Source organism: Phaethon aethereus, assembly GCF_964289735.1.
Source record: "Phaethon aethereus genome assembly, chromosome: 9".
Classification (NCBI taxonomy): domain Eukaryota; kingdom Metazoa; phylum Chordata; class Aves; order Phaethontiformes; family Phaethontidae; genus Phaethon; species Phaethon aethereus.
In genome coordinates this window covers 5,512,539-5,537,080 of record NC_138585.1, presented here as the reverse complement: position 1 = coordinate 5,537,080, position 24,542 = coordinate 5,512,539, and the positions used below count along the sequence as shown (strand labels likewise).

The window sequence follows — 24,542 nt, the reverse complement described above, 5'->3', positions numbered from 1 at the left end:
AGTTTTTGTATCAGGAGGATGAAGCCTGCAGTTCTGCCTTTACGGGCGTGGAAGGTAAAGCAACAGCGTAGGACTGTCACTGTAGGAGAGAGTTCCTGCTCCTGTAGTCTAATGATAAGCTGAATATCTGTAAGAGAGTGTGTGTAGTTGAAGGGGGAAACTTAAAACACCGTTTTCATGTTTTGAATATTTCCATTGCCTTTTTACTGTGATAAACAAAAATGGTGTTTAGGTTTCCTCTAGAAATAAAAATAAACATATAGGGGTGATGTGGCAAACAAAATTTCCCAGTGCAGTAGCACACGGCTAACTGCACTACAGTTTAGCTTGTGTCACTATTTCCATCACAAATCAAACTTTCAGCTTTTTTAGTTTTTTAACTGTAAAAGTCTGCTTCAGTCTGAAACTTGGCAAGGTGTTTCTCACCTGAGAATTCATTTTCTTTTTCGACTGAAATGTATCCGAATTCTTAATTTCTAGGATTTTATAAGCACTTCCGGAGTATTAGTTGCTGTAATACCAGGGAATGCTGAAGAGGTTTACTGGCAGAAGGATACAGCATGTGCGTGTGTGTGTAAAATACTGATGGTTTAATGTACAATGAGATATGTTGTACTGTCTAGTTAATTCACCCTTTGTGGTGAAGAGATTGTGATGCTTATCATAACAAGCAAGTTAGTTGCCCAGGGAGATGTAACAGAGGAAGGCGCTGAGCAGGCTTTTCTACAAAACCTTGCCGGTGTATGCTAATCTTGACTTACAGTATTGTATCTGCTCCTTTGCTGAGCTGATCTTTGAGCAACTTTGGATTGTGTTACGCTGCAGTGAATCGCGTGGTGATGTTCAGATGAATGTAGAGTAGGATTAGACTGAAAACCCATTATCTGACCAGTCCTCAGGAGGTATAAAGTGATAAGTCTCCTGCCTTTACTGGAACTACTCGCAATCTAGAGGACTGCAAGAATGATTTACGTCAGAGGTTTTTTGTTGTAGAGCTTCCAAACAAAGCAGTGGGAATGGTGTGGATTACTGTTTTCTGTGTCATTAAAAATAATCTTGGGAACTGATCCCTTCCTTGCCCCATCTATGAATTCTAGTGCCCCAATCAGTGTTTTGGGTATATAATATTTGCCTTCTGCAATTTGAAATATGTTAACTGTGACCCCTTTATTCATTTATTTGTTTGTTTGTTTAGGCCGCTCAAAAATGGTGTAGTTAAAGGAAATACCTTTTTCCTGATTTTATAATTTCACTTTCATTTTGGTTCCTAGCAGTCTTGGTGTCAAATCCTGCCCAACCACTGACTTGGTGACCAGACCAGGGAGTTAACAGGGGGAGAATTTATTCACACAGCATCTTTCCTTCATCCTTGAGCTGTACTTTGCAGGAAGCGCCTCTCAGCCACCCACTCACAGCACTGTGAAGCAAAGGCTCCAACTTCTGTTTGTATTCAGTTATCTCACAAGCTTCCATTGAGCTGTTGTCCAGCAGCTTATCTAAAGTTGCTGTTTGTGTGTCAGCTTTGTCTAGTCCTTCATTGTAGCATGTATTAACTCGGCACATCAGCTCTCCAAATTGTACAAGTATGTGTTTTAGAAATCTAGACCGACTGTAGGAAGCCTTATGCTTTGTTCATTCTTGATGCAGGATTTCATAGCAATAGATCGCTTGGGATGAAAAGCTAATACAACTTTAAGCTGTTATTCTGTTATCAAGATACTGCTTTCATAAACTATTAAGTTATTAAAACATTTCAAACAGTTACAGTTGAAAAGTACAGCTAGTGGATGAGGATCAGCATTTCTGTGTGATGAGATGTCATTCTCTGACTTTAATATCAATATGTAGTGAAGTTTTATAGCTTTACAATAAGTTTGAATATGAATTTTCACCCTTCTATTAAATGTGGATATTTTATCAGTATCCATTTGGTCCACTGCAGCAGTGGTAGTGTGATTGGTGTATTACAGACAGCTCCTGTTACCAGTTACTCCTTTGCCTCACAGTTCCAGAACTTGCATCACACAAATAACTTTACCTATTCAGGTATTCTTCTCGGGAGTTCTGTAGGAACGCTGGAAATGTTGCAGTCCTCCCTGTGTACTGGAAACTGATGTCGCTTGTGTGTAGGAGGATGTTTTGGAAATGTATCTAGTTGAGCTGCCCAAATGCAGTGTTCCTTATGAAACCCATCTCAGAAGGACCCTGCCTGTGCTCACTGGATTCTGTGCAAGTCCTTCATTCATCTCGTGACTTTGGGTCAGGGTCTAGCTACTGAGAACAGTCATCTTTTTTTTAAGAAAATATTTGCGTATTATGTGTTGCCTTTATTATACAAGCGATATTTAGGTGTCTTTTTAATCATATTACTGATGAAAGCTGTGTTAACCATTAGTGTATTCAAACCACAGATTTCATGTAACTATTGATGTTCCTGTTCAGGACAATATTAGTCCTGTGACTAAGATGTCAGGTGCCTGCTATTAACCTCTAGTTCTTTCTCTCCCCTGCCCCTTTTTTAGAGGCCTTTGAGTCTTTGCTTCGCTTTGCTGAAAACCGCACAAGTTCCCTGTTTGAGACAGCTTACAGACCTATGGCAAAAGAAGCAGCAGAGCCTGTTAAAGAACTTTTTACAGACATCTCTCTCTACATTCTGGGCGCTGAGACTACAGTGGAAAGTGCAGTATTACGGTTCTTTGACAGTCTCTTTCCTCTGGTGTATAGTCGGCTAATAAACCCAGGAATTACAGATTTATCAGAGGACTATACAGAGTGTCTACGGCTTACAAGGCAAGACATAAATCCTTTTGGACGCTATTCTAAAAACATGGTTACAGAGCTGTCGAAATCTCTTTGGGCAAGTAGGATGCTCAGCCAGGCCCTCAGTCTGGGCATTGAAGTGATAAATACTACTGAACACGCAGCTCTCACGAAGGAATGTAGCAAAGCTCTAGTGAAGATGCAGTACTGCCCGCATTGCCAGGGCCTGACGCTAATCAGACCCTGTGTTGGATATTGTCTAAACGTAATGAGGGGCTGTTTGGCCAGTGTGTCAGACCTGGATGCGCAATGGAGGGAGTATATTTCCACACTGGAATATCTGACTAACGAAATGGCTGCCTCTCATGATCTGGAAATTGCACTGACGGGAATCCGGAACTCCATCAATGAAGCCATCCTGCATGCACAGTTGAATGGACCACAGCTCTCTGCTACGGTAAGTGCTCTCTAACTATTTGCTACTCCCACTTATCACTTTCATTATTTGATGTGTAAACATTTAACAAGTTGGTGTTGTCTTTGCATCTCTTTTTAGTCTTCAACTAGATCTTTGTTTAATAGTCCATGAAAACATTACAGATAATTATGATGGGGTTCAGTAGTCTGCTCTGAAAAAAGAACCTGAAAAAAGGTTGTGGGGAAGTTTGCTCCTTGAGAAGCAACCCTGTAAAGCAGATAGCTCTGCAGAATTTTCTAAACAAAAAAATGGGGTATATATCATTCTCGATGTCAACAATGTATTTTCATACTCTACAACATCTGATTCTGTAACTCTAGGGGCAGTGTTCCCCTGGCATGTATTTGTAGTGTGTGGGGACGTTCCACATATATATATATGTGTGTGTATATATATGTGTGTGTATATATATGTATGTGTATATATATATGTATAAAGGGTTAGAAGAGTGGGTTTCTAAATAAAGGGAAAGACATGAACTGTTTCATAATTTAACAGTCCTTTTGTGTTGACTGAGACATCAGGAAGATAGTACGGGGCTATGAGTACGTGTCATAAAAAAGTTGGAAAAAGAGCATGCTAAATCAAACTTATTTGACAGCATTTATTGTAAGTAAAGGATAAAAATACACTTAAAGTGGATCCATTTTTTGTAAGTGGTATGTTAAGGAGGAAAGGACTAGGATGGTAGAACTGTCTCATAATAGCAGCATATGACTGGCAGGTGTTCTCTCAAGGTGTTGAAGATTAGACCAGAAATTATTGAAATGACTAATGATGCAGCTGACTGCATCTGTATGAAGTTCAACATGACTGTCAATGGAAGAAAATTTATCAGTGTGGCCTTAAGCAGGGTAAAGACTAATCTAAAAAATGCAGACAGATCTGCCTGTCTTGAAAGTAAAGGAATTCTTGCAGAGAAGAAATGAGAAGGAAAATCACTGATCTAAAACTTGAATTCCTGTGCGAACTCTGGTCACCATATTATGTATGAGAAAAAAATACGTCAGAGTCTACAGAAAGAAGCTATAGCAGAGGGTGTTCTAAACTAAGGAAGTGTTTTACTAGGAGAAAGATGCCTGTTATGTTTGTAACTTTTCAAGATACCTAATATCACCACTCTCTTCTGACAGAGCCAGAGACTTACAGCCAGTGTAATACTTAGATTATAAAAAAAACCCACCAACCACTTAGAGTAATCTGATAAAAGTTTTCACTTGGTATTTGTAGTTATCTTGGTTCACATTGCCTCAGGTTCTCCTTTTGAGAATTTTCTCCTTTTCGTCAATGACACTTGTGTCTGCTAGTTCATCTGACATCCAAGGATAAACAGGAAAAATTAAGAAAAGATTTGTCCAGGTTCTTGGATAATACACAGTAGGCGTTGGAGCCTACACACATCGCAGAACAGCACGTCTTCATCGTGCTAATGTCTAGTTGGTAGCGTCATAATGTATCCTGTAAAGCGGTGTTAAACTTAGAACACCTAATGAACAGTCTTCTTGCATCTGCTCTAATTTTCACTCAGATGTTTATGTGAGTCTAGAAGGGAAATGAAAATCAAAGGACACTATTAGTATATATATTAGTTTTATCTGATTACAGATATGCTCTTAAATCATTGCATGGCTTCATTACTGATTACACAGAAGTACTTAAGAATAAAGTCAAGCTTTCTGACTACAGCAGAAATGGTCTGACATATTTCCTGCAATATATGCAGCATGTTACAAAATGCTAAAACATAATTCTGCATTGCATTCTTCAGCTTCATAATACGCACTTGCTTAGCTTATTGACAGGGTAAAATTCATAATCCAGGTGAATATCAGATAATTGCAGATGAAGTCAATGAGTATATTGTTTTTAGCTGATGTGAAAGTAGAATTCTCTCTGAAGTGTCTTTCAGGATGAGGATTTTCTTTAATGGTTATTCAAATAATTTTAGTCAGGTCTTTCTCAGTTCCCTAGCAGTAACTTTAAACATTGTCCTTCTTCCATTCAGAATGAATTCAGAAAGCATGGTTGTGTCTGAAATTTTGTTAATTCTTTTTTCCCCAAAAGTTCTCTTTGTGTTCTCTCACTAGCAAAATCTCTTCACAGAAGTCAGGGACTGCTCTGTAGGATAGCAAAGGATGTTTTCTGTTTGAGAATTCAAACTATATGCCAGTGTGTGTTACTCTCAGTCTTCTAGCTTTTTCAGTTGTCAGCAGGGCAAGATTATCTTCTGAAGACAGAGCATGTTCCACTATTTGAGCAAGCGTTTAGTCTGATACTGATTTAAAAATGTACTGAGTAGTTACAGAGGATAACCATTATTTAGAAAATTGAGCCTAATTAAGCTGTATTTCCTTCTCTGAAGAAGCGGAAAGGAGTTCAATCTACAGCTTCAGGATTTCCGGCTGTGAGATGGCTTCTTGGAATCCGGGGCCCGATTCTCAATTACGCTAGGGCCCTTTTGGGCCACGCTGAGGCGATTTGTGCCCAGTGTACTTACTATTTTTTTTACTTACGGGAAATTTTTTAGAAAATAAGATACCTTCTCTTTTCCCTTCATAAAAATGTAGAGACCTTTTTCTGTTCATGTGGCATGCTTTCCAGGTTCTGCAAAAGTGGAAATGTTTACCGTATGTACCATGTCCATCACAAATGCTGTAATTGGTTTAATTAAATTATAAATAATATATGGAGAACTCATTCAAGAAAGCGGAGCACTCCTAGTAATTTTCATTTACAATGAAGGGGCCTTAATTAACGTACCTGCCCTTTTAGGAAACAGCTTACATTTTTTAATAGACAATGTGGCTAAAAATTAGAGTTCTTTTTTAGCTTGCTGTCTACCTGGATGATAATGAATAATGGAAACTTAGATTATGTTTTCTTTAGAACAGGGGGAAGGGGTGAAATAAACCAATAAAGCACTTAAGGTACTTTGCTCAAATGAGGTGCAGTCAATTATTATAAATTTAAACAAAAAAATCCTATTTGTATGAAGAGTGCATAACTTGAAGAGACTGGCCTCTGCTGATCTCGTCCATTATAGCCAAGAGAATTGCCCGATTTGCTGGGGTAGCATGTGTGAAAGGTCACCTTTAAGATATTAGTAATCTCTCTTCAGATTCCTCCAGAATGTGCCATGCCATTTGTTCAATGATACTGGCTTGTATCCAGCTTACTTAACCTAATGCGGGCCAGCCACGGTCTGCAGCATCAGCAATCATAATCATTACTTTCTAGCTTGTCTGCTGGAATCTAATTGTCTTTCGTATTGGTAGGAGCCCTGACTGCTGCTTGGTGCCAGCTACAGAGACCAAGTTTGCTCACCCTTCCTTATCGTTTTTGAGACATTTTATCTTTTTTTTTTTCTTTTGTCTCTTAAAGCTGGTCTAATTTTTTATTTATTCAGTCTACTGTATTGCTGTATTTCAAACTCTGTATTTGTGCATGTCTTGATTTTATTTTTTAATTTTATTTTTATTTTTTATTCAAAGTGAAAGTAAAATACCCTCAGCTAAAATGCAAGGAGGAGGAGATGCAGTTTTGAAATGCGTGCTGGCCACTGGCACTTTGGGGAGGTGTATCACCAGGTAGCGTGACAAATGCTGCCTGCGCCTGTACTCCCTGGAGTAGAGTCCCAGTAAGGTGGCAATCCAGTGGCTTGCATAGGGCTCGTGAGGGCTTGCTTGCAGCCTGCCTCCAGCAGACCGAGGGTCTTGAGTGGGCACAGGTATTGGAAAAAGAATAACGTATGAGGTAGAGAAGATGTCTGTTGGATCAGAAATGGTTAGAATCTGTCTGGCCCCACTGACTACAGAGCTGCACCTCCACGGATATGGAACGCATCCCCGTGCTGCAATTTTGGCCTTCACTGGAGCTTGGTCGTGTTGCTTGCAGAGTAGCATTGTTTTTCCCTGGTTTGGGTCTGAAAGGCACCGACTTTCCTGCTGGACAGGCGGGAGCTTGGGAGTCCGTGCCCTGCTCAGGTACAGATTTCCTCTTAGCTTTGGCAATTCATGGTTACAAAGAGATTAATCTCTCCTCTATGGAATAAAATATGCACCTGCCCTGTGTTAGAGTAATGTTCTGAGGTCTAATAGCAAAAGGATGAGTCTTTCATTTACTAGATACCGAAGTGCATAGGATGCATTTGCCTACATTGGTAAGCTCTGTGATCCTGAGTCCCCTCTGGGCTGCTGGAAATGGTGACTTGTTACTTCTTCCACAAACATGTGCAGTGCCATATGGGTGGCTGGCAGGGCCGATGTGTATCGGTTGCAGTTGCTGCGTCATGCTTCAGCAGCAAGATGTATGAGGCTGCCAACCCTGATTTTTGATGCTTTTCTCTATGCCTTAATCCAAAGGGTAGCGAGGCCACATGGAAACACTTCTTCAGAATATAAAAATTCTGTACTGCTAATGTTGCTGTGTATTAGGGCTCCATTTGTCAAGGTCAAGGCGGAGGCAAGATTTTCAAAGAAACATTTTATGGTCTGAATTCTACTTCAGCTCAACAGAATTTGAACACATAATTACCTGTTGGTCTTTAAAACACTTTTCCCAGGTATTGCTACACCATCTACTCTGCATGTGGCTTTTCTTGTGAAACCTGCCTGCCTGCCCACATGGTAGAAAATGCCAAGTGATGTGTGTTAGCAGAAATATTTGGAATGTGGGAAGGCATGTGTTCCTCTGTGGTGTTCTTGCTGCATGAAGTTCATAAGCATAAGGTACTTATCTTTATAGTAATGTTATAATGGCTGAAAATGTATTAAATTAAGAGAATGTAAAAAGCTACAGACCTAATATTTTTAGAATGGCCAACTGTTATACAAGACAAAAGTCCGACATATTGTGTTCCTTGATTATAGGAGTAATAAAAGCAAAAGCTAATAAAAGGCTCGATAGTGGGGGATTGTAAAACCTGGATATGATCAGAGATTAGGCATTAGGAGAAAGCAGAAAGACCTGTGCCTTAAGCCAGTTAACTTCTTGGAGAAAAGCTTACCAGTTAATGTGATAAGTGATATAAGAAAGTGATAGAAGAATAAACTTTTGTGAAGAGGAGCAGATAGAGGCAGGAGAAACACAGGAAGTGAGGGATATTTAAAATGCATGATACTAGGAATTTCAGGAATGTCAGGAAGAACAGAATTAGTGATTGTGAGAGAAAAAAAGTCTTATCAAAGTCCCAGAGAAATCAAACAGTCTGTCCACAGGTTGTGAAGATGTCAAGGAGAAGGATGGGTAATACTGAAAAGAGATCCACTAAATACTGATTGTGTTTTAAACGGGATCGGTGTAAGGTTGGAATGAAAGAGCCCATCTGATGCCTATTTCTGGTAGCTCATTTGAGTAGTGTTTCTTAAATTTTGTGTCGCTGAAGAAATGCAAGGCAGACATGAGAAGGTGAAAGCTTGTAGGAGTGACTGTTGTCCTTGGTGATGAAGACAGACAAAGGAGTTAGGCTTTCCATGCCTGTGCAACCACTTCTGCTATGATCATTTGCAATTAGGGATGTAATTGGCAGTTGGGGAGGCAAATTACATAGAATTAACAGCAAATTAGAACTTTCAGCAATTAAAAATAAACAGAAAATACTTCTAGGTAGATGGTGGTCCTTGGTGGCTGGTCCATCAATCTACTCCCCATCAGTAGTTTTAAAAATTTAATTCCAGTTGCAAAGCAGGTAGCAGGTATCATAAAATGCATGCCCATCATTCTCCACTATTTTCTAAACTTTCTTCCCTGGAGTAATTTTTAAAAGCGTTTATCCCATAATTTATATTATGTCATTAATGTTTTGATTCTGAAATTGCTCTTGCTGACCACTGTATGGTACTTAATACATCTGCAAAGCAACCACTTTCTTTAGTGCTCAGGGAAGACCTCTATAGGTAGAGGTATCTGAGGTGGGTAAGATGGGGAACGCTGGTAGAGTTGGAGAGAGCTGGGAGGCAACAAGGAGTCTAAGAAGAAGATAGAAGCACTGAAAGAATATCTACTATTTGATTCTTGCAGTATTCTTATGAAATAGCTTTATTCTGGTGTTGTATTGTGAAAAACAAATGGAGGGAGCTCGTGTGATTTGTTCAGTAATATTCAACAAAAAGTCAGTGATACAGTTAGAGCTAGAAATTAGGATTTTTTTTTCCCAGTTCTTAGTACTGTACTTCAATAGCACCTCATTTTGAGAGATATCTGAGGGTAGACTTTCCGTGTCCTTTACAGGCAAATAGGATGCAGCTCCGCACATATCCTTAGCCAGCTGGAAGTTGCAAAGACTCGTTTAACGCTGCATTTAACTGGAACAAATAATCCCTGCTAAGAAGCATCATATAATACCTTTGGTACTGAACAAGCAAACTATAAATATTTGCTAAGTTAATTTAAAGATGGAAAGGTGTCTACCTGTGAAAGAACATACTTGGTGCATCCTTGAAATGCCCACATTACTGTGGTGGCCTTGAGCCAGAACTTAGGGGTGGGACGTGGGGGAAGGGGTGGCCTTTGGGAAAAATAATTAAAATCTTGCCACAAATTTTGTCACAAAAATTCATCAGTGTATGGAAGGCTTAGAGAAAATAATTTAGGTGGTCTGAAATCACTATGAATGGAGAAGAAAAAACAATCCTGAGAAATAAGACTTGAGACCTGTTAAAACAGTAACCTTTAGGAAAATAAAAGCTTAGAGAAAAGACTGCCAAATTTACAGCAGCAGGAGACTGATGCACAGTACCCTTACAAATTTGAAAAGGAAATGGCAGTACTATGAACAAAATAACTTTGTGCTGAGTGAGTTCACAGCAACAAAGAGTTTCTGCCAGCCAGTAATGAACTACTTGATTAAAGACATTGAATGGTATCATAAAACACTCCTGGAGACTTTGGAGAACACTCAGAGCTGAACTCAGGTGCTTCCTTCCTGTAAGTTTCCCAGTTCAAATGATCAACACCAGCTGTCAGTAAGTATAAGAACCATACTTAGCAGAGGTTAAAGCAGTATATTCAGTTCCTTGTGGTTACATTGCTGAAAATAACTGTGAAAACATACAGGGAAAGCTATGTTCGTGCAATATTTACACTGGAAATGTTATTTAAAATGACATTTTGCTTTTTCGAAGCACTTACCAGGAAACCTCCTCTGACAACAGAAAATGGAGGAAACACCTCACTAAGATGAGGTATCTGTACATGACCTTTAAGGAGCTGGAATGGTTGCCCTATTGAAGCCATCTGATTTAGTAGTGCTTCTTGCAGAGGTGATCTTGAATGACGCAGTCACTTACATTGAAGGTGGGAGCTTGTATATTTTGTTCTCATGAACCAAAGTTACATGAATGTACATCAGGTTCAAATCTTTGTGAAACCAGGGTCAAGAGCAGACCTTTCGGAAACCTGGTGAGTTGCACTGGAGGCACACCTTGTAATGTAATGATGTGTTTCTGTGCGAAAGGTTCACAGTGATATAAGACGTATAAAAATTGTCTACGTTAAAACTTTGTTTGATTTCTCTTAGGCTTTATACTCATTAAGATACTGCTCTCATCTTACGGTCAGTCACGAATGAATTTTTAAAAATGAGCAGTGGAACTATATATCTGGTATCAACTGAATTTCATGGAGTATAAGCATCTAATTCTTGTAGTCAGCTTTGTAAGTCTTGCCCACGTGCTATTTGCTTGATTTAAAAGCATTTTGACACTTGAGTACTATAGAAGTATTTCTGGAAATAATCATCTAAATTGTTTAATGCACTTGCCTCATTCCCATCCGTTACAAATGTCCTCTGGAGAATTAGAGCTCATGTAGTCTTGAACAACTCTTTAAGGGGATGTAAGGAGCTTTCTGGCTCGTGTTGGTTAATGACAGTTCTCTTCCATGCAGATATTTGATACCAAGGAGTAGCCTGATTTCCTGGTGTTAAGGATCATCTCATCTGGAGTTATGGAACTGCTTGAAATTTGCTATTTATGTCAATATGAAGTAGGTTAAAATTAAATACATATATTTCAAAAAATGTAAATTATTATCGGAGTAGGAATAAAAAGCACTGTATAATTATAGTTGAATTGGTTCTGAGAGGTATTTACTGGGTATTATCCAGCTGTCATGTTATTTGACTAAACATGTAGCTAAGAATTTACTTTCACATAAATTGTACAGCCTTAAATTTGCTTTTGCAGAAGTGATCATTCATTTGGATGTACGTGTCTCTTCATACCCAAGGGCATTCCATCGCAAGTCACATCTTACCTCCCAACTGACTGCTCACTTGCTGATAGTGCTTAACCACACTATTAACAAGTCATTAATCTGTAGTAAGATAAAAAGCTCTCTTCTGCCTGGCGGAGCAGTGTTCAAGTTTTACTTTCCATTCCCTAAATCTTCTATTTTGTGTAAACATGTAACCTGAAAGCTTTATGCTAAACATTCATATCAACTGAATTGATGGATGTAGCTTTTTACCATCTTTTGATCTGAGACCAGCTCTGATTGTGATTAACCATTTGTGGTTAATTACTGTGATTAAGGTTTTGGGAATGATAGTGATTTGGGGCTGCTGCCTTCTGACAGAGGCTTCTGTCTGAGAGGGATCTCGGCACTGGTCTTTTTTTCAGTTTACAATAAAGATACGCTTGTTTGGCCTAGTCTTATTGCCAAAGTGTTTGTGGAAAACTTGTCAGGTATTTGTGTTTGTGGTCCCAGAAATGCTCTTAAGCTAGTATATAGGTGGGTGTTTTCAGGACATTTTGCATACATTTTGTTTCAAAACAGATGAAATTCTGCATGATTCTGGTGTTTCTTCTAAGTTGCACAGGTATACACTAATGTATGGTATACAGCTAGGAAGTTATCCAAATGTAGAGAGTAAGGATAGTAGTGTAAATGTAAAGCCAAGAAATAATAACCTGCTTTCCAAGCAAGAGGCCTAAACCGTGTAGTCAAAAAAACCATTATTTATTATTCACTTTGCATTATGTTTACTATCTTCATTTAGGGAAAATAACTAAAAGTGGTGATAGATTTCTGAAAAGCATATTTTGTAACTTCATTGTTGTTCAAGCTTAACAAACAACGATACACCATTTATATTAATTCTAAATACATTCTTAAAAGTGCAAGTGTCCTTGGCCACTGCAGGAGTGTTAAGCCTGTCCCTCTGATTTTAAGTGCTATGAAGACTTAACACAAGGGTATGTAAGCCCATGTGCACACATTAATATACACAGTGCGCTGCTCCTCTTCACTCCTTCAAATGAAGTTGCATCTTTTTTAGGGCTGTAAAAGGCTAGTTCATTTAGCATCTATTCTTATTTAGTAAGAATGAGCTTATTAGTTCTACTATTGATTTGGATTTAGTTTTTCCTCAGAGCGCCATGTATCTGCATGATACAACCGTTTTTTTCTCGAAACAGCTGCTTTGCTTCATTTTGTTTGCCAAACTGAGCCTCTGAAATTTTTCAGCACCTTTTGGTTCCTAGAGAATGAGTTCCTACGTACTATACACCCAAGTGTAACTTTATTAAAATAATAATGAAAAGCAAAATGCAAAGTCATAGCCTGTGTAAAATATATGGTCAGAATGATGCTGATTTTCACCCCGAAGTGAAAAATGCTGGAGAGTATCCCCTAAATCATAATGTCTGTGTCCTGTTTGACTTTTACTCGATGCCGTATGAAAAGGGCAGTGTCCCCATGTGGGTCTGATGGCAGGATATGAGGTACAAAATAGAAGTCCTATCAAAGCCATAATTGTAAACCTGCCAAGATGTCACAGTCATAATTTCAGAGAGACAGTGTTGTCACTGAGCACTCTGTCTTACTTGGAATATGATTCTGGTGTCAGCGCTTCACCATTATTACAGTTGAAAGATGAAGGATGTGAATACGGTAAGAGTCCAGGATTTTGCTTGAAGCACAATACTGAGCATGACAATCAATGGTTGGGTTAATATTTATGGAAATGATGATACTCAGGATGCCAGATGATGTGCTTAGTGTTTCAACAAGAGTTGTGTACACTCTATTCATTGTTTCTACTTTTATTCTATTGTGTGCATCTATTGTAAGCCTCCCGAGATTGTGTAAGTCATCTACTGAAATTGAGTGTTATTTTGTATTACAAAATCAATTTAAACTACAAAAGAGAAATTAGATGTGCAGGTTTTTTTACGAACCTGACTTTCTCTGTTGCGGTTTATTAAATATGATGGATTTTCTAGCTGCGGTGCTTTGGAATTTTGGCACTTTTGTTTGTTGTGGTTAATTTTTGGTCTTATAAATTAACAAGGCATCTAACAATGAAGTTAGAGTGTTGCTGGGTTCGGGTCCAGTCCTTAGTAAAAAATGCAGTTCTAGCATATTGGCAGCTAGACTGCTTGTTATTCATTGTAAGGCGTCTAGCTATGGGAGTGTTAGATGTTTGACAGCATTGAATAGATTCCAGTCAGCCATACAAACTACCTCCAGTGAAGTGGAAAGGACCATAAAATTGTTTTAGCAACAGCTAATTCTCTTGAGTCTTTTAAGGTTTTTTCCTTTTTTTCTTTAACTGTTTGGTTGCCAGTAGAGGATTTGCCAATTTAAATAGTAAATGTTCACAAATTGATTTCATTTTTTAAGGTTAGTTATGACAGCTTTTCACTGATTTTTGCGTTTAGCATAGTTTAAATTTTTGGGAAAAAACCCACCGCCGCCAACAAACAAAAAAACCCCCAAAAACTCCACCCAAAGTGTATATTTGACAATGATTTTATATTTCTTTTAATATAAAAAATGAAGTATAAAGAAACACAGCACTGGCTTTTTAAAAGTGATTTTTCTATAAATATCTTCCAGTCCTATTTTTATCAACAAGACTTGTAGGTATTGCGCATCGTGCTCCTGCTCATCTTTTAGCTGTGGAAATGCCATGCAAGCTTAGTGCTGCAGGACTCTTTTACAAACAGCCTAGGGACTTGTCTTTTCGATCTCCAGCTAAAGATGTGTGTTTATTCTTCCATCTTTCCTTACTCTGAGTATTTTTTTTTTCTCCTGAGTAACTTAGACTGTGGATTCAGTGTTTGAAGGAACATAAAAATGTGTCCTTACCTGTCCAATGTTTCTTAATATAAGAGCTGGTTGCCTCATAATGTGCCGTAGTTCAGTTTTTAAGAAAAAGCTGTGAACACAAGGTGCTTAAATAGTCTGGGAGACACAGTGGCATTAGCTTTGGAGAAAGCCTGAAAAATTCTGGCTTTTGGAGTACAAGGGGAAGATGGAGAATGAGGAGGCCCTCAGATGTTGCCACTTACACGTGTTGAAGGGACTTAAATAACCAGGAACCTGGATAAAAGAGGTTCAGTTTTGCAATCTGAGTGCAAGGTTTCATTCTGCTGACAGTAGATGGGCAAATGTGATTAGAGCAAAAGCAAGTCGGTTCTCTTGTCATCTTCTGCCATAAGAGGCTGCCTCTTCTGAAGAACTCTTAGTCTTGTACACTGAGAAAAATGGCATTTTATTCAACTGAGTACAAACCTTTCCTTTCCTCTACTCTTTGTATCTTTTTCCCAAGAATTACTTGGTTATGTTAACAACTGGAATAATTGAGATAAAACTGTCATTACCAGCATTTGGTCTTACAGTAAAAATGCCAGCTGTGCTGGGAAGGCATCAGGCAGCCAGCAGGATAAGCACATGGGGCTGGACTGGATCAGGGCTAGAATAGCCAGCTTGTGTGAGGAAACCTAGGGACATGGCTTGGAAACAGGATCCCAGCGACTCCTGGCGTATGTTCCCTTCTGTTTTAGTAGATGAGGTGAAAGCACCTGGTGTTTTTATTGTGGTTCTCTAGACTTTTGTTAATTGTAATGAAGCTTTTACTTATTTTAAAGGGAATTTTATTCTTCTAGTCCACCTACACAAATTCTTTACTTCACAGACTTTTTCTTGATTCCGCATATGTCTGTGTGAACCAGAGAAGTTGACACAGTCTATGTAAGGAGAAATGGAGCAATAAATCCTAGCTATTGAACTTGCTGTACCTGCATTTAGAAAAGACCTACCTTTTCGTTTAGATAAGGCAGTTCTCCCTTCAGTCCTAGGGAGAAAGATGTGGGCTTTCTAAGGCTGTACCACTCATACCCAGCAGCCGAACGCTTCCTGCAGCAGTAGGACTAAACGGAGCAAGTCGGCATCTTCCTCTGAGCGGTCCCTTTCCTCTTAAGGGGACTCTGCTCAGCAAAATTTGGCATTTCCATAGAAAGATGCACAAGTTTTGTTGTCCATAACTTCAAGCAATGGTTTAGTTACCTCAAGTGGTGGCTTATCTCTGTCACTAACTGCAGATACCATAAAATATCCGATTTTTCAAGTCAGGATGGGGCCTGAGCATTTTGAGAGTTGTGTATTTCATCTGAGCTACTAGCAGTCACTGGGACAACTTCCAAAGCTTATTTTTTACAGTGATAAGAGCCTCTGTCCTCCTTACCTGAAGCAGGTATTGGGGGCTTCAATCTCTGTTTCTTTACAAACCTGTTCCATTCTACACCATCCCCTGTAGTTGTGTTCTGAGACACCAGATAGTTTTAATCCTCTCTAAACAAATTTTGTTTTGCTCTTACTGCAGACTTACATGTGCTTGTGAGCCATCAGAACATGTGAATCCTTGTTTTCCCAGAGGTGGCCCTAGTTGCTGCTGAGCTCCCTAGAGGGCATTTACGACTAGAAATATTAATGAGTGGAGGACAGGGGAAAGAGAAGAATATATAGTAATTCTTAAAATGTATTTATCGAGTATTCAAGTCTCTGCTTTGTTCTATATGGTTGGAATGGAGTCAGGACTGGAGTTTGCAAGATGAGCACAGGGCCCTTGTGTCTTGGACTGCGGGAGGCAGTAGGAAAATACGATGTACAGGAAGATCATTTGAGGAGCAGAAGTCCGGATAGTGAAGAGGAAATCAGAGTATTTCAATCCATCTTTGCGCCCTTACTGAAGGACACTTGTTTGCTCACGTGATGCCGCAGTAGAAGTACTCAAAGATGTGCACGTATTTGTTTGGAAGGTTCACTGGTTGTTTTCGGGGAGATGTCTATGCTTTCTGTCTTTGGTTTTCTTTCTGATTTAGTCAATACTTTTTGTTAAACCATCTTATTTAGTGAACGTTTTGTTTTGAATATTTCAATATATGGAGTTTGCACTGGGTTCTCATTTTATTCAAAATATGCTTGATATATAATTTTAATTACATGTGTGTTTTCCTTTTTTCCTAATAAGCAAACGAGACACGGCTTCCTTCTGTGGAGGCAAAAGGAAATAATCTTTTTGTACTTCCCTATGAACCCTTGCTGTTATACATTTATGGCACGAGACTAGGCGCTTGAAGAGCTTGATGGATTTTTATCTACTGATTTTTCTGTACTGAAAGTTGGAACTCAGCTGCTAACAGCAGAGTTGCGAACAAAAGTTTCCAAACAGGAGACAGTGAAGCATATCAGAGAAGGACACTCGTGGTGAGTTGACCTTGGCTATCTGCGGGCTGCCCACTGAGGCACTTTCCATCCCCCTCCTCAACAGGACAGGAGTGAATATAAGGTGGAAAAGCTCGTGGGTCGAGATGAAGACAAGGGCGATCCTGTACCAGTTACTGTCACACTGACTCAATGTGGGGGGGAAAACCTCGTTGTTGCCAATCAAAACAGTGTTGGATGGTGAGAAAGAGGCCAAACTAAAAGGCCTCCCTCCTGCCCCTTTCCCCAGGCCCTGCTTCACTGCCTCATTCCTGGCTCCTCTACTCACCCCCCCTCACCCCCCCCCCCGCCCAGGGGCGCCGCCTGCTCCTCTGATTGGCCCAGCACAGCCTGGCCCTGGGGCGGCTGGAACCGGCTGGAACCGGCCGTGTCTGGCACCGGGCAGCCCCTGCCTCTCCTCACAGAGACCCCACAGCCCCGCCCCTCCTCATAGAGACCCCGGGACCTGAGCAGAGGAGAAATAGCTGAGACTCGGGGACCAAATTTTTTAGGGAATGGAAGACTCAAGGAAGCAGTTAAACAAGGTAGACTCAAAAATTGGGAGTTGTGGCTGAGCAAAGCCCTGATTTGTGGTGGGAATTCATCATTTAAAGGCATTGTGGCGATGAGGGTGTTGGTCTCTTCTCCCAAGTAACTAGTGATAGGACGAGAGGAAATGGCCTCAAGTTGTGCCAAGGGAGGTTTAGATTGGATATTAGGAAAAATTTCTTCACTGAGAGGGTGGTCAAGCATTGGAACAGGCTGCCCAGGGAGGTGGTGGAGTCGCCATCTCTGGAAGTGTTCAAAAAAACGTGTGGATGTGGCACTTCAGGACATGGTTTAGGGGACATGGTGGCGCTGGATTAATGGTTGGACTTGATGATCTTGAAGGTACTTTCCAACCTAGTGATTCTGTGATTTATATTTCTGAATTGATGGGCATCAACAGAAGGGAAAAGGGGTACTGAAAAAAGAACTGAAATAGTGGTTTGAGGCAATGGAGAGAAATATTATACTATTCCCAATTAAAGTAACAAGTGTAAAGAAATCTTCAAAGGAAAAGAAAATGAGAGGCCTGCTGGTAAGGGAAAAACATCTCTTGGATCTAATCGCATTTTTTTTAAATAAAAAAATATCACAGAATGGGACAAGCAGTGATTTGGAGAGAGTTTATTTTGTGCAGAAAGAAGGAAAAAAAAGAAGGGGTGGGGGAAGAGATAATGAAATAGGAAGAAAGGTAGAATATGAAGTTGAAAGGAGGCAAAGCAATGAGAAAGTTATGTAAGAAATGGAGACAAAATATATGGAAAAGAGCTAGAAAAACAATTATAGGGGAAAAAAACCCCGCTTATTTGAAGAATCAAAGAACTGGAATGTGTTTTAAGACAGAATAAATGATGATAATTTCTTACTGACAGTAGGCAGGTATCAACAGATGGTATGGGCTGGCTGGTTTTACAAGCCACTACATGACACAAGCTGGTTTCCCGTGGGTTATCTGAGAAAAACAGAATTAATACAATGGGGGTGTCATGAGTCAGGTCCAGAAGCAGCATGGCAATGTTTACAGGTCTTCTCAACCAGACTTAGCAACTAGAATAGTGTAATATAAACACATCTGTGCTGCATCTGGATGAAAGCGTGTAAGTCTACATGGTGCTGTGCATGGCCATGTGAATTTACCAAAGCAGAGCAATATTCTATTTTTCCTTTGCTGTGGTTGCACTCCAGTCAGTGGTTTCCCTTAGTGCTATGTGGCTGCAGCGCTATGGTTTTTCCAGTCTGGCTGAAGAAATGTGTGATGAGTTCGATGAATGTTCGGTGAATGTTCGATGTGATGAGTTTCCCATGACACCCTGTGGGGACGGGTGTCATGTCAGCTAACTGTCAGGGTGGACAGACTCTTCTGGAGAAGTCTTTCTTTTCAGTAATTATATTCCTGCTATTCGCCTCCTTTTTTTGTCAGTGTGGAGTGGTGGAGGGGATTTATCAACCTCAGTATTGTCACTCTTCCCCCTAGACTGACCTGTTTGGATAATTCTACCATTTCAAGCTGATTTTAGCTGTATTTTCCATATGCTAGAGAAGACTCGGATAGACTAATCTTACTGTGAGTTCTCCTGAGCCTAACATTCTTAGGTGTACAGTTATCTGCTGCTGATAGCTAGGGGAGGCCTGGAGTGTGTGAATGACAGCACACACCCTTTCACAGCTGTGGCAGCAGCAGATCTTAAGGGCTTTTGTTCAGTTTCTCTTGCCCCACTTGGCTCTGCCCTGCCTCTTCTCCCTTTAATCGGTTCAGAGTGTTTTACAAAAAAGCACTTTGCATTTTTTTGCAAGGTATGTGATGCATTACTCTATAAGCTTTAATAATTAAATATATATAATCTATACTTCTCCTGTTGCCTAAGCTTGCTCAGGGTATGCCCTCAGTTCTGAGGCTCTATCCCTGATGGCATTAAAAAAATCAGCTTCTCACAGGATCAGGCCAGGAAGCTGCCTCATTGATAGACTCCAGATTTCAATATGAGCTTAATTCTTCATGATGACTGTTTGAACTGATATTTGTCGTGATCTGAAAGTAAAAAAGAATTAATTGTTCATCATAGTTAACTATGAAAATACATAATCAGTTCATGATTCTATTTTGAGACTACCTTTAGTGGATTTCCAACTCGTAAGAAATGTAATACACTTTTAAAAGCTTCTTCATATTCCTCCCCACTGCATATGAAACCATGAAATTTTTTCATCACTGCTCTACAGTATAATTTTGCTTTTTTGACATCAGACTCGAAAGAAGTTGTATTAAACACAGGAGGGAAGTCAGCAGCTAAGTTTCTCAGAGCAGGTTAAGCCTAAGGCTCTTTCTGTTCATCTTTGAAACTTTAATCTTTTAGTACAGAAATTCATGACAGCACTGTGAGGTGCTCAAAGAATGTATACCTGCTGTGGGCCAGATCCTAGCAAATACAAGTCATCTGAGCTTTAAGCACTGCAGTGCCAATGCGGGCCAGCTGAGGGTCTGGTCTGTGCAGTTCATCTTCATGTGCTTTCAGCCCCTTGAACTATTACAGCCAAATTGCAAGCGTCTGGATTAAGCATGAAGAAATAATATACACAGTGAGGTTGCCTGGGAAAGAATCTGCTGACTTCCCAGCCCTGCTGATCTAATGTAGAAATGACTCGTGTGTGTCACAAATCAGTGTCAGCGTTGGCTAAATGTTTGGATGTATATGCCAAACCTGATTTGCTTATATTCAGAAATAAACATGTGTCCCAATCTGAATTTTGTCCCGTGGAGCCTTTTGCAGGATTGGAAGCAAGATGTTGTCTGCTTGGAGTTGTCTTAGTAGGCTTGTATCGTCAAAAGCTTCGGTGCATGGAAAACTGGCAACAGACTTAAGGGGAGGTGGTCATACTTGAGCTCCTAAGTCAATATTTGTCTTGTATATAAAATATGCTCCATTTAAGTGTCTTCAGTGGGATCTGTGATTGACCAAAGGAACTGAAAATGGCAGACCTATTTTTTCAGTACAAAAAAAGTGATAGACTTTTTTTTGCTTTCTAGCTCTCAGATGCTTTGCCCTCATGCAGTGCATGATGGGTTGAAAACTGGATGTTTTCCACAGCTAGTATAGTATGTGTTGAGTGGAATCACATGATGCCAGAGCTGGAAGAGATCCCAAGAGGCTATCTAGTCTAGTAGAATGATCAGCTATATTTTTATTTGTTTTATGTTACTTATCTAATGGACTGGAATAGTACTTACGGAGAGCTGGTGCCAAAAAACAAGGAAACAATTTCTTTTGCAGTTCTGTCTACTCTTGTTATACCCACCTCTTCCAGTCCGTCTAACTAACTTTGACAATCTGACTTAAAATAAAGGACAGAGCCAGTAACATCGCTTTAGTTTTTGCATTTTTATAAACTGTACTTGCATAGTTACAGTTCTCTCCTTTCACACTTCTGGTCTGGTAGCTGACTTCATCTCTAAATAATACTTCTCATTCTTCCCTCTAGCTTATCAACTCTATGGTGCTTCTCTGAAATTTTGGGAACTGCATGATTTATTAACTGCTTAATACTACAGTGCAATTCTGATTTGTTTTAGAACAGTTTCAATACTGAAGACACAGAACCAAAGCAGAAGTTGAAAGTACTAAGGGAAAGTGCTAGATTGAGTAAGAACAGAAGAGTGAGGGCCTGTTATTGTGAAATTTCAGCTTCTTAGAGAAAAGTGAAAGATTCAGTCCAAAGAGAAGTGAGTCTTTAACTGAAAGGTATGAAAGTTTTTGTCTGACGTCTGGGAGAATGAGACTAATCTTTGGAATCACGGTGATAGGACAGGGGTAGTCTGAGGAGGTGGTCGTGAAGGAGATCAGCCTGTGCATTCTTAAGTTGAACTGGAAAACTGCACTGAAAAAATATAAGGGAAGAAAGAGCTTGTGTCATTGGTGTGAGGGGTTTGGTATTTCTTTTTCCCCTGGGACTACTTTCCACTTCCAGTCTGCTTTTCTAAAAGCTTATCCTGGATGTACAATGAAGTTGAGTCTAAAAGATAATAGCATTAATCAGAAGTAGGTGGTGGTTTATGCTACTGTGAAGTTGCATAGGTATGAACTGTTACTGGATACTTCTTGGAAAGTCAGAAATTAGGCCATCAAATATTGGACAGGTCCCACCTTTACTTTCTTCCTAATTTTTCTTGTAGTAAATTTATGAGAAAAATGAGAGTTGATTTTTCTTGTTTTACCACAAAAACTTTAAAATTGCAAACTATTCAAGTAGAATGATTGTTATTGATTTTTTTCCCCTTCCTTTATCCATAGGTTTCATTGTATCCTTACAGTTAATGTGGACATACTGAAAAGCATTAAAGACTAAAGAGCTCTTCCAGTCTTTTGAGACTTACAGAAAAATGGTGTTTCTGAAGCAGGAGACACTTGCTGCTTGCCCATGTTAGATCATTTACAGTTTCTAGTCTGATATGTAGTAGGACTCTTGAATAACTTAGGTTCTTTTATTTGTTGCCTGCGTATACTTTCCAGTAGATTCAGTTGCAGATACCTGGTTGTTGGCATAAGATGTACAGAGTTTTAATGAGAGTTATACAGAATTTTCAGGTAGATACAGTTATATCTTCCTTTATATTTGGTTGGGGAGCTCACCTGGCAATCTCAAGATTCAGAGATTGTTCCCCTTGAATTCATCGTCAGCAGAGATAGTATGGATCTTTTTTCTCCTTCCCCATTTTAGCGTTAGGAAACAGCACCACTGTGATGTCTGTATCAGAGCCAGAGGTTAAGATCCAGCTCATATTGCCAAGAGGTAAAAGCCCTCCACCTGCCTTTCCACTACTGATGACTGCAGAAATGCTATTTAAGGAACCACAAAGAGTCCCTTATAAGATCAGTACACCACAACATCATCTTAATCTGAGTCTCATAACCCCCAGCCTCTTGGTAATATGCTAATAATACGTCCAATGTTTTGCTTCAGGAGGGAGACCAAGGTCACATTTCCCCACTGCCAGGAGACAGCACGTAAATTTTCCCCTTCCCTCAATTCCAGTAGTACCCAAATGTTGGCATTATTATAGCTGTAGTCTAGGTCAGTTTTGATTTTCCAGCATGGAAAACATGTATGTCCATATACTGATGTCAAAATTGCAACCAAATGTTTTGCCTGGACTCAGGACTGCTTTACCTGGCAGGCTAGATGACACTGAAGCCTTCAAAAGACAGATGAACAATAGAAATACTGAATACTCTGCAAATCGGACACCAAATCTAGTATCTATTCTCTTTGCTTCTAATTTTTTTTCTCGTTCATTATGAATGGTCAAACTTCAGCAGAAAGAATTAAGGCTAAAGCAGTGTAGTAAAACAATAGTTTTACAGTGACAGCAAATCCAGCATTGTGTAGAAAGTCTTGAGTGGAAAAACATCTAGTGAGATGTGACGCAATACTACTGTCAAAATCCTTTAAGATCACAGACGCTCCTCCTGTGACATGCCTGGGAAAGGGGATGATAAAAAACTGTGATCCAAGTAACAAAACCAGCCAACTAGCCAAAAAAAAAGTTTTATTTTGCTTTTTTTTCCTGTAGTGGCTGGTTTACTTTGTGCTCTAATGGGAGACTAAGACTATAAATATTAGCTGCTTGTTGTAAGGTCTGAGTGGTTCCAGTTTTCCTTGTGTACATTGTCTATTTGTAAAATGTTTTATGAAAGGTTAGGGAGGGAACAAGAAAGACTGTGCCTCACCGGTTTACTGCTAAAGACCTCATGACCACTTTTTCTTCATAACATCTGAATTTTCTTGAGTCAAGCCTTAAGACAGTAAATTCTTTTCCAGTATTGCTCAATGGTTTTCCCCACATTTTAAAAATTAATTTCTGAGGAAAAATTCTCTAAAAAAGTACGCTTGCTTTAATAGCAGAAGTGAAATAAAGATTTTTAAGATTTGCTGGGATTTCGTAGTCTTCAAAGCTGTGCAGCCTTGCAGGGTGTGTGGGATAGAGCCCAGTTTCTCTCTTCCACACTTGCCCTTGCAGCTTGTCTCAGTGCAGCTGCAATAGTCAGCATGTCTCCTCTTCGGCTGGGTTCCCAAATGAGTCCCACCCACTCACTGCTATCAACTGGGGAAGGAGGGAAGGTCATGTAGAGATGGCTTTCCTATAAAGCTCCCGAACTAAGCAATTGCTTCCTTTTATTTTTTGAAGCTGATAGTCTTTGAGTATAAAAGTTTAGGCTCATTTTAGGGTCATTTCTCACCAACACATTGGAAATTATTAGAAAAATAATATTTTTTTCTTTGTTATTTTAGAGGGTGTTTTTGTTTAGGCATTTGCTTCTGAAGTATTTTTCTAAGTAATTCATTGTTCTCTTTTTTCTTTTGTCTTAAATTTTCTCTGTATATTTAAAAAATTTAAAACTCTATATATTGGAAGCATAAACTATCCAACACCATGTTACTTGTACTTGGTATTATTTTCATTTACTTTTTCATCTACTTATCGTTTATTCTTTCACAGATTGAATGGGAAAACCTCACTTTCTCTTATCCTGGTGCTGCTTTGGCTTGTCCCTTGGAGAGTTAAGGACCAATAAATCAAGCATACTTTATAGCTTCTTTTCAGTATAAAGTGCCTTCAACACACATGGCAATCAGGCCACTGTAGTTTAGGCTAACCCCCCACCCTTCACTGAATTCAATCCTGAAAAATAAACAAAACTCAGGGAAAAGAGGTTTGCTTGGCAGAAAGACTGAGCTAACATTATGGATATAAAAACATAGGGCTAAATTCTGCAAGAAACTGAGTATTCTGGCCCTAGTCCCATACAGCACTTAAGCACAGGCTTAATTTTAAAGCAAGTAGCAGACTGACTGACACCTAGAAAGGCTGAACCCACAGTCCGTGACACTACATGTGGAGGAGGACTTGGGTTGCTTGTGCAGCTGTGCCACAGCCAGGGCTTGGCCCTGCAGCGCCTAGGTCCCAGGCGGCAGTGCCGGGGTGTCTGGGAACAGGAGGACCCTCCGGGCACGTGCCGGATTGTGCTGCCAAAGCCTGGTGCCTTGCACAGGGTCTGCAGCCCTCTAGAGCTGAGCAGTCTCCCTTGCCAGGGGGGAGAAGGAGGATGTGTGGAAATGCTCCCTTACACCAGACAACAAGTTTCCTCCACCCAGCAAATTCCCTGCTGGCCTGTGAAGGCTTTTGTGCTCAATCGGTCTGCTCTTTCCTGAGCCAAGCTCTTGCGTATAGCCACTCTGCACGTGAGTTGTTCTGTCCAGGAGGAACAGACATGTC

At 39.8% G+C, this 24,542-nt stretch overlaps 1 protein-coding gene across 1 annotated transcript in view; it reads left to right on the top strand.

Moving 5' to 3' along the window:
- The window catches only part of LOC309407978 (glypican-5-like), a gene marked incomplete at both ends in the record, with an annotated part of 392,803 nt that overhangs the window by 88,704 nt on the left and 279,557 nt on the right, over nucleotides 1-24,542 (top strand). Inside the window, one exon of the mRNA XM_082003668.1 lies at nucleotides 2,523-3,217. Within this exon, the coding sequence (XP_081859794.1) occupies nucleotides 2,523-3,217 (695 nt within the window). The remainder of the gene's footprint in view (nucleotides 1-2,522; nucleotides 3,218-24,542) is intronic.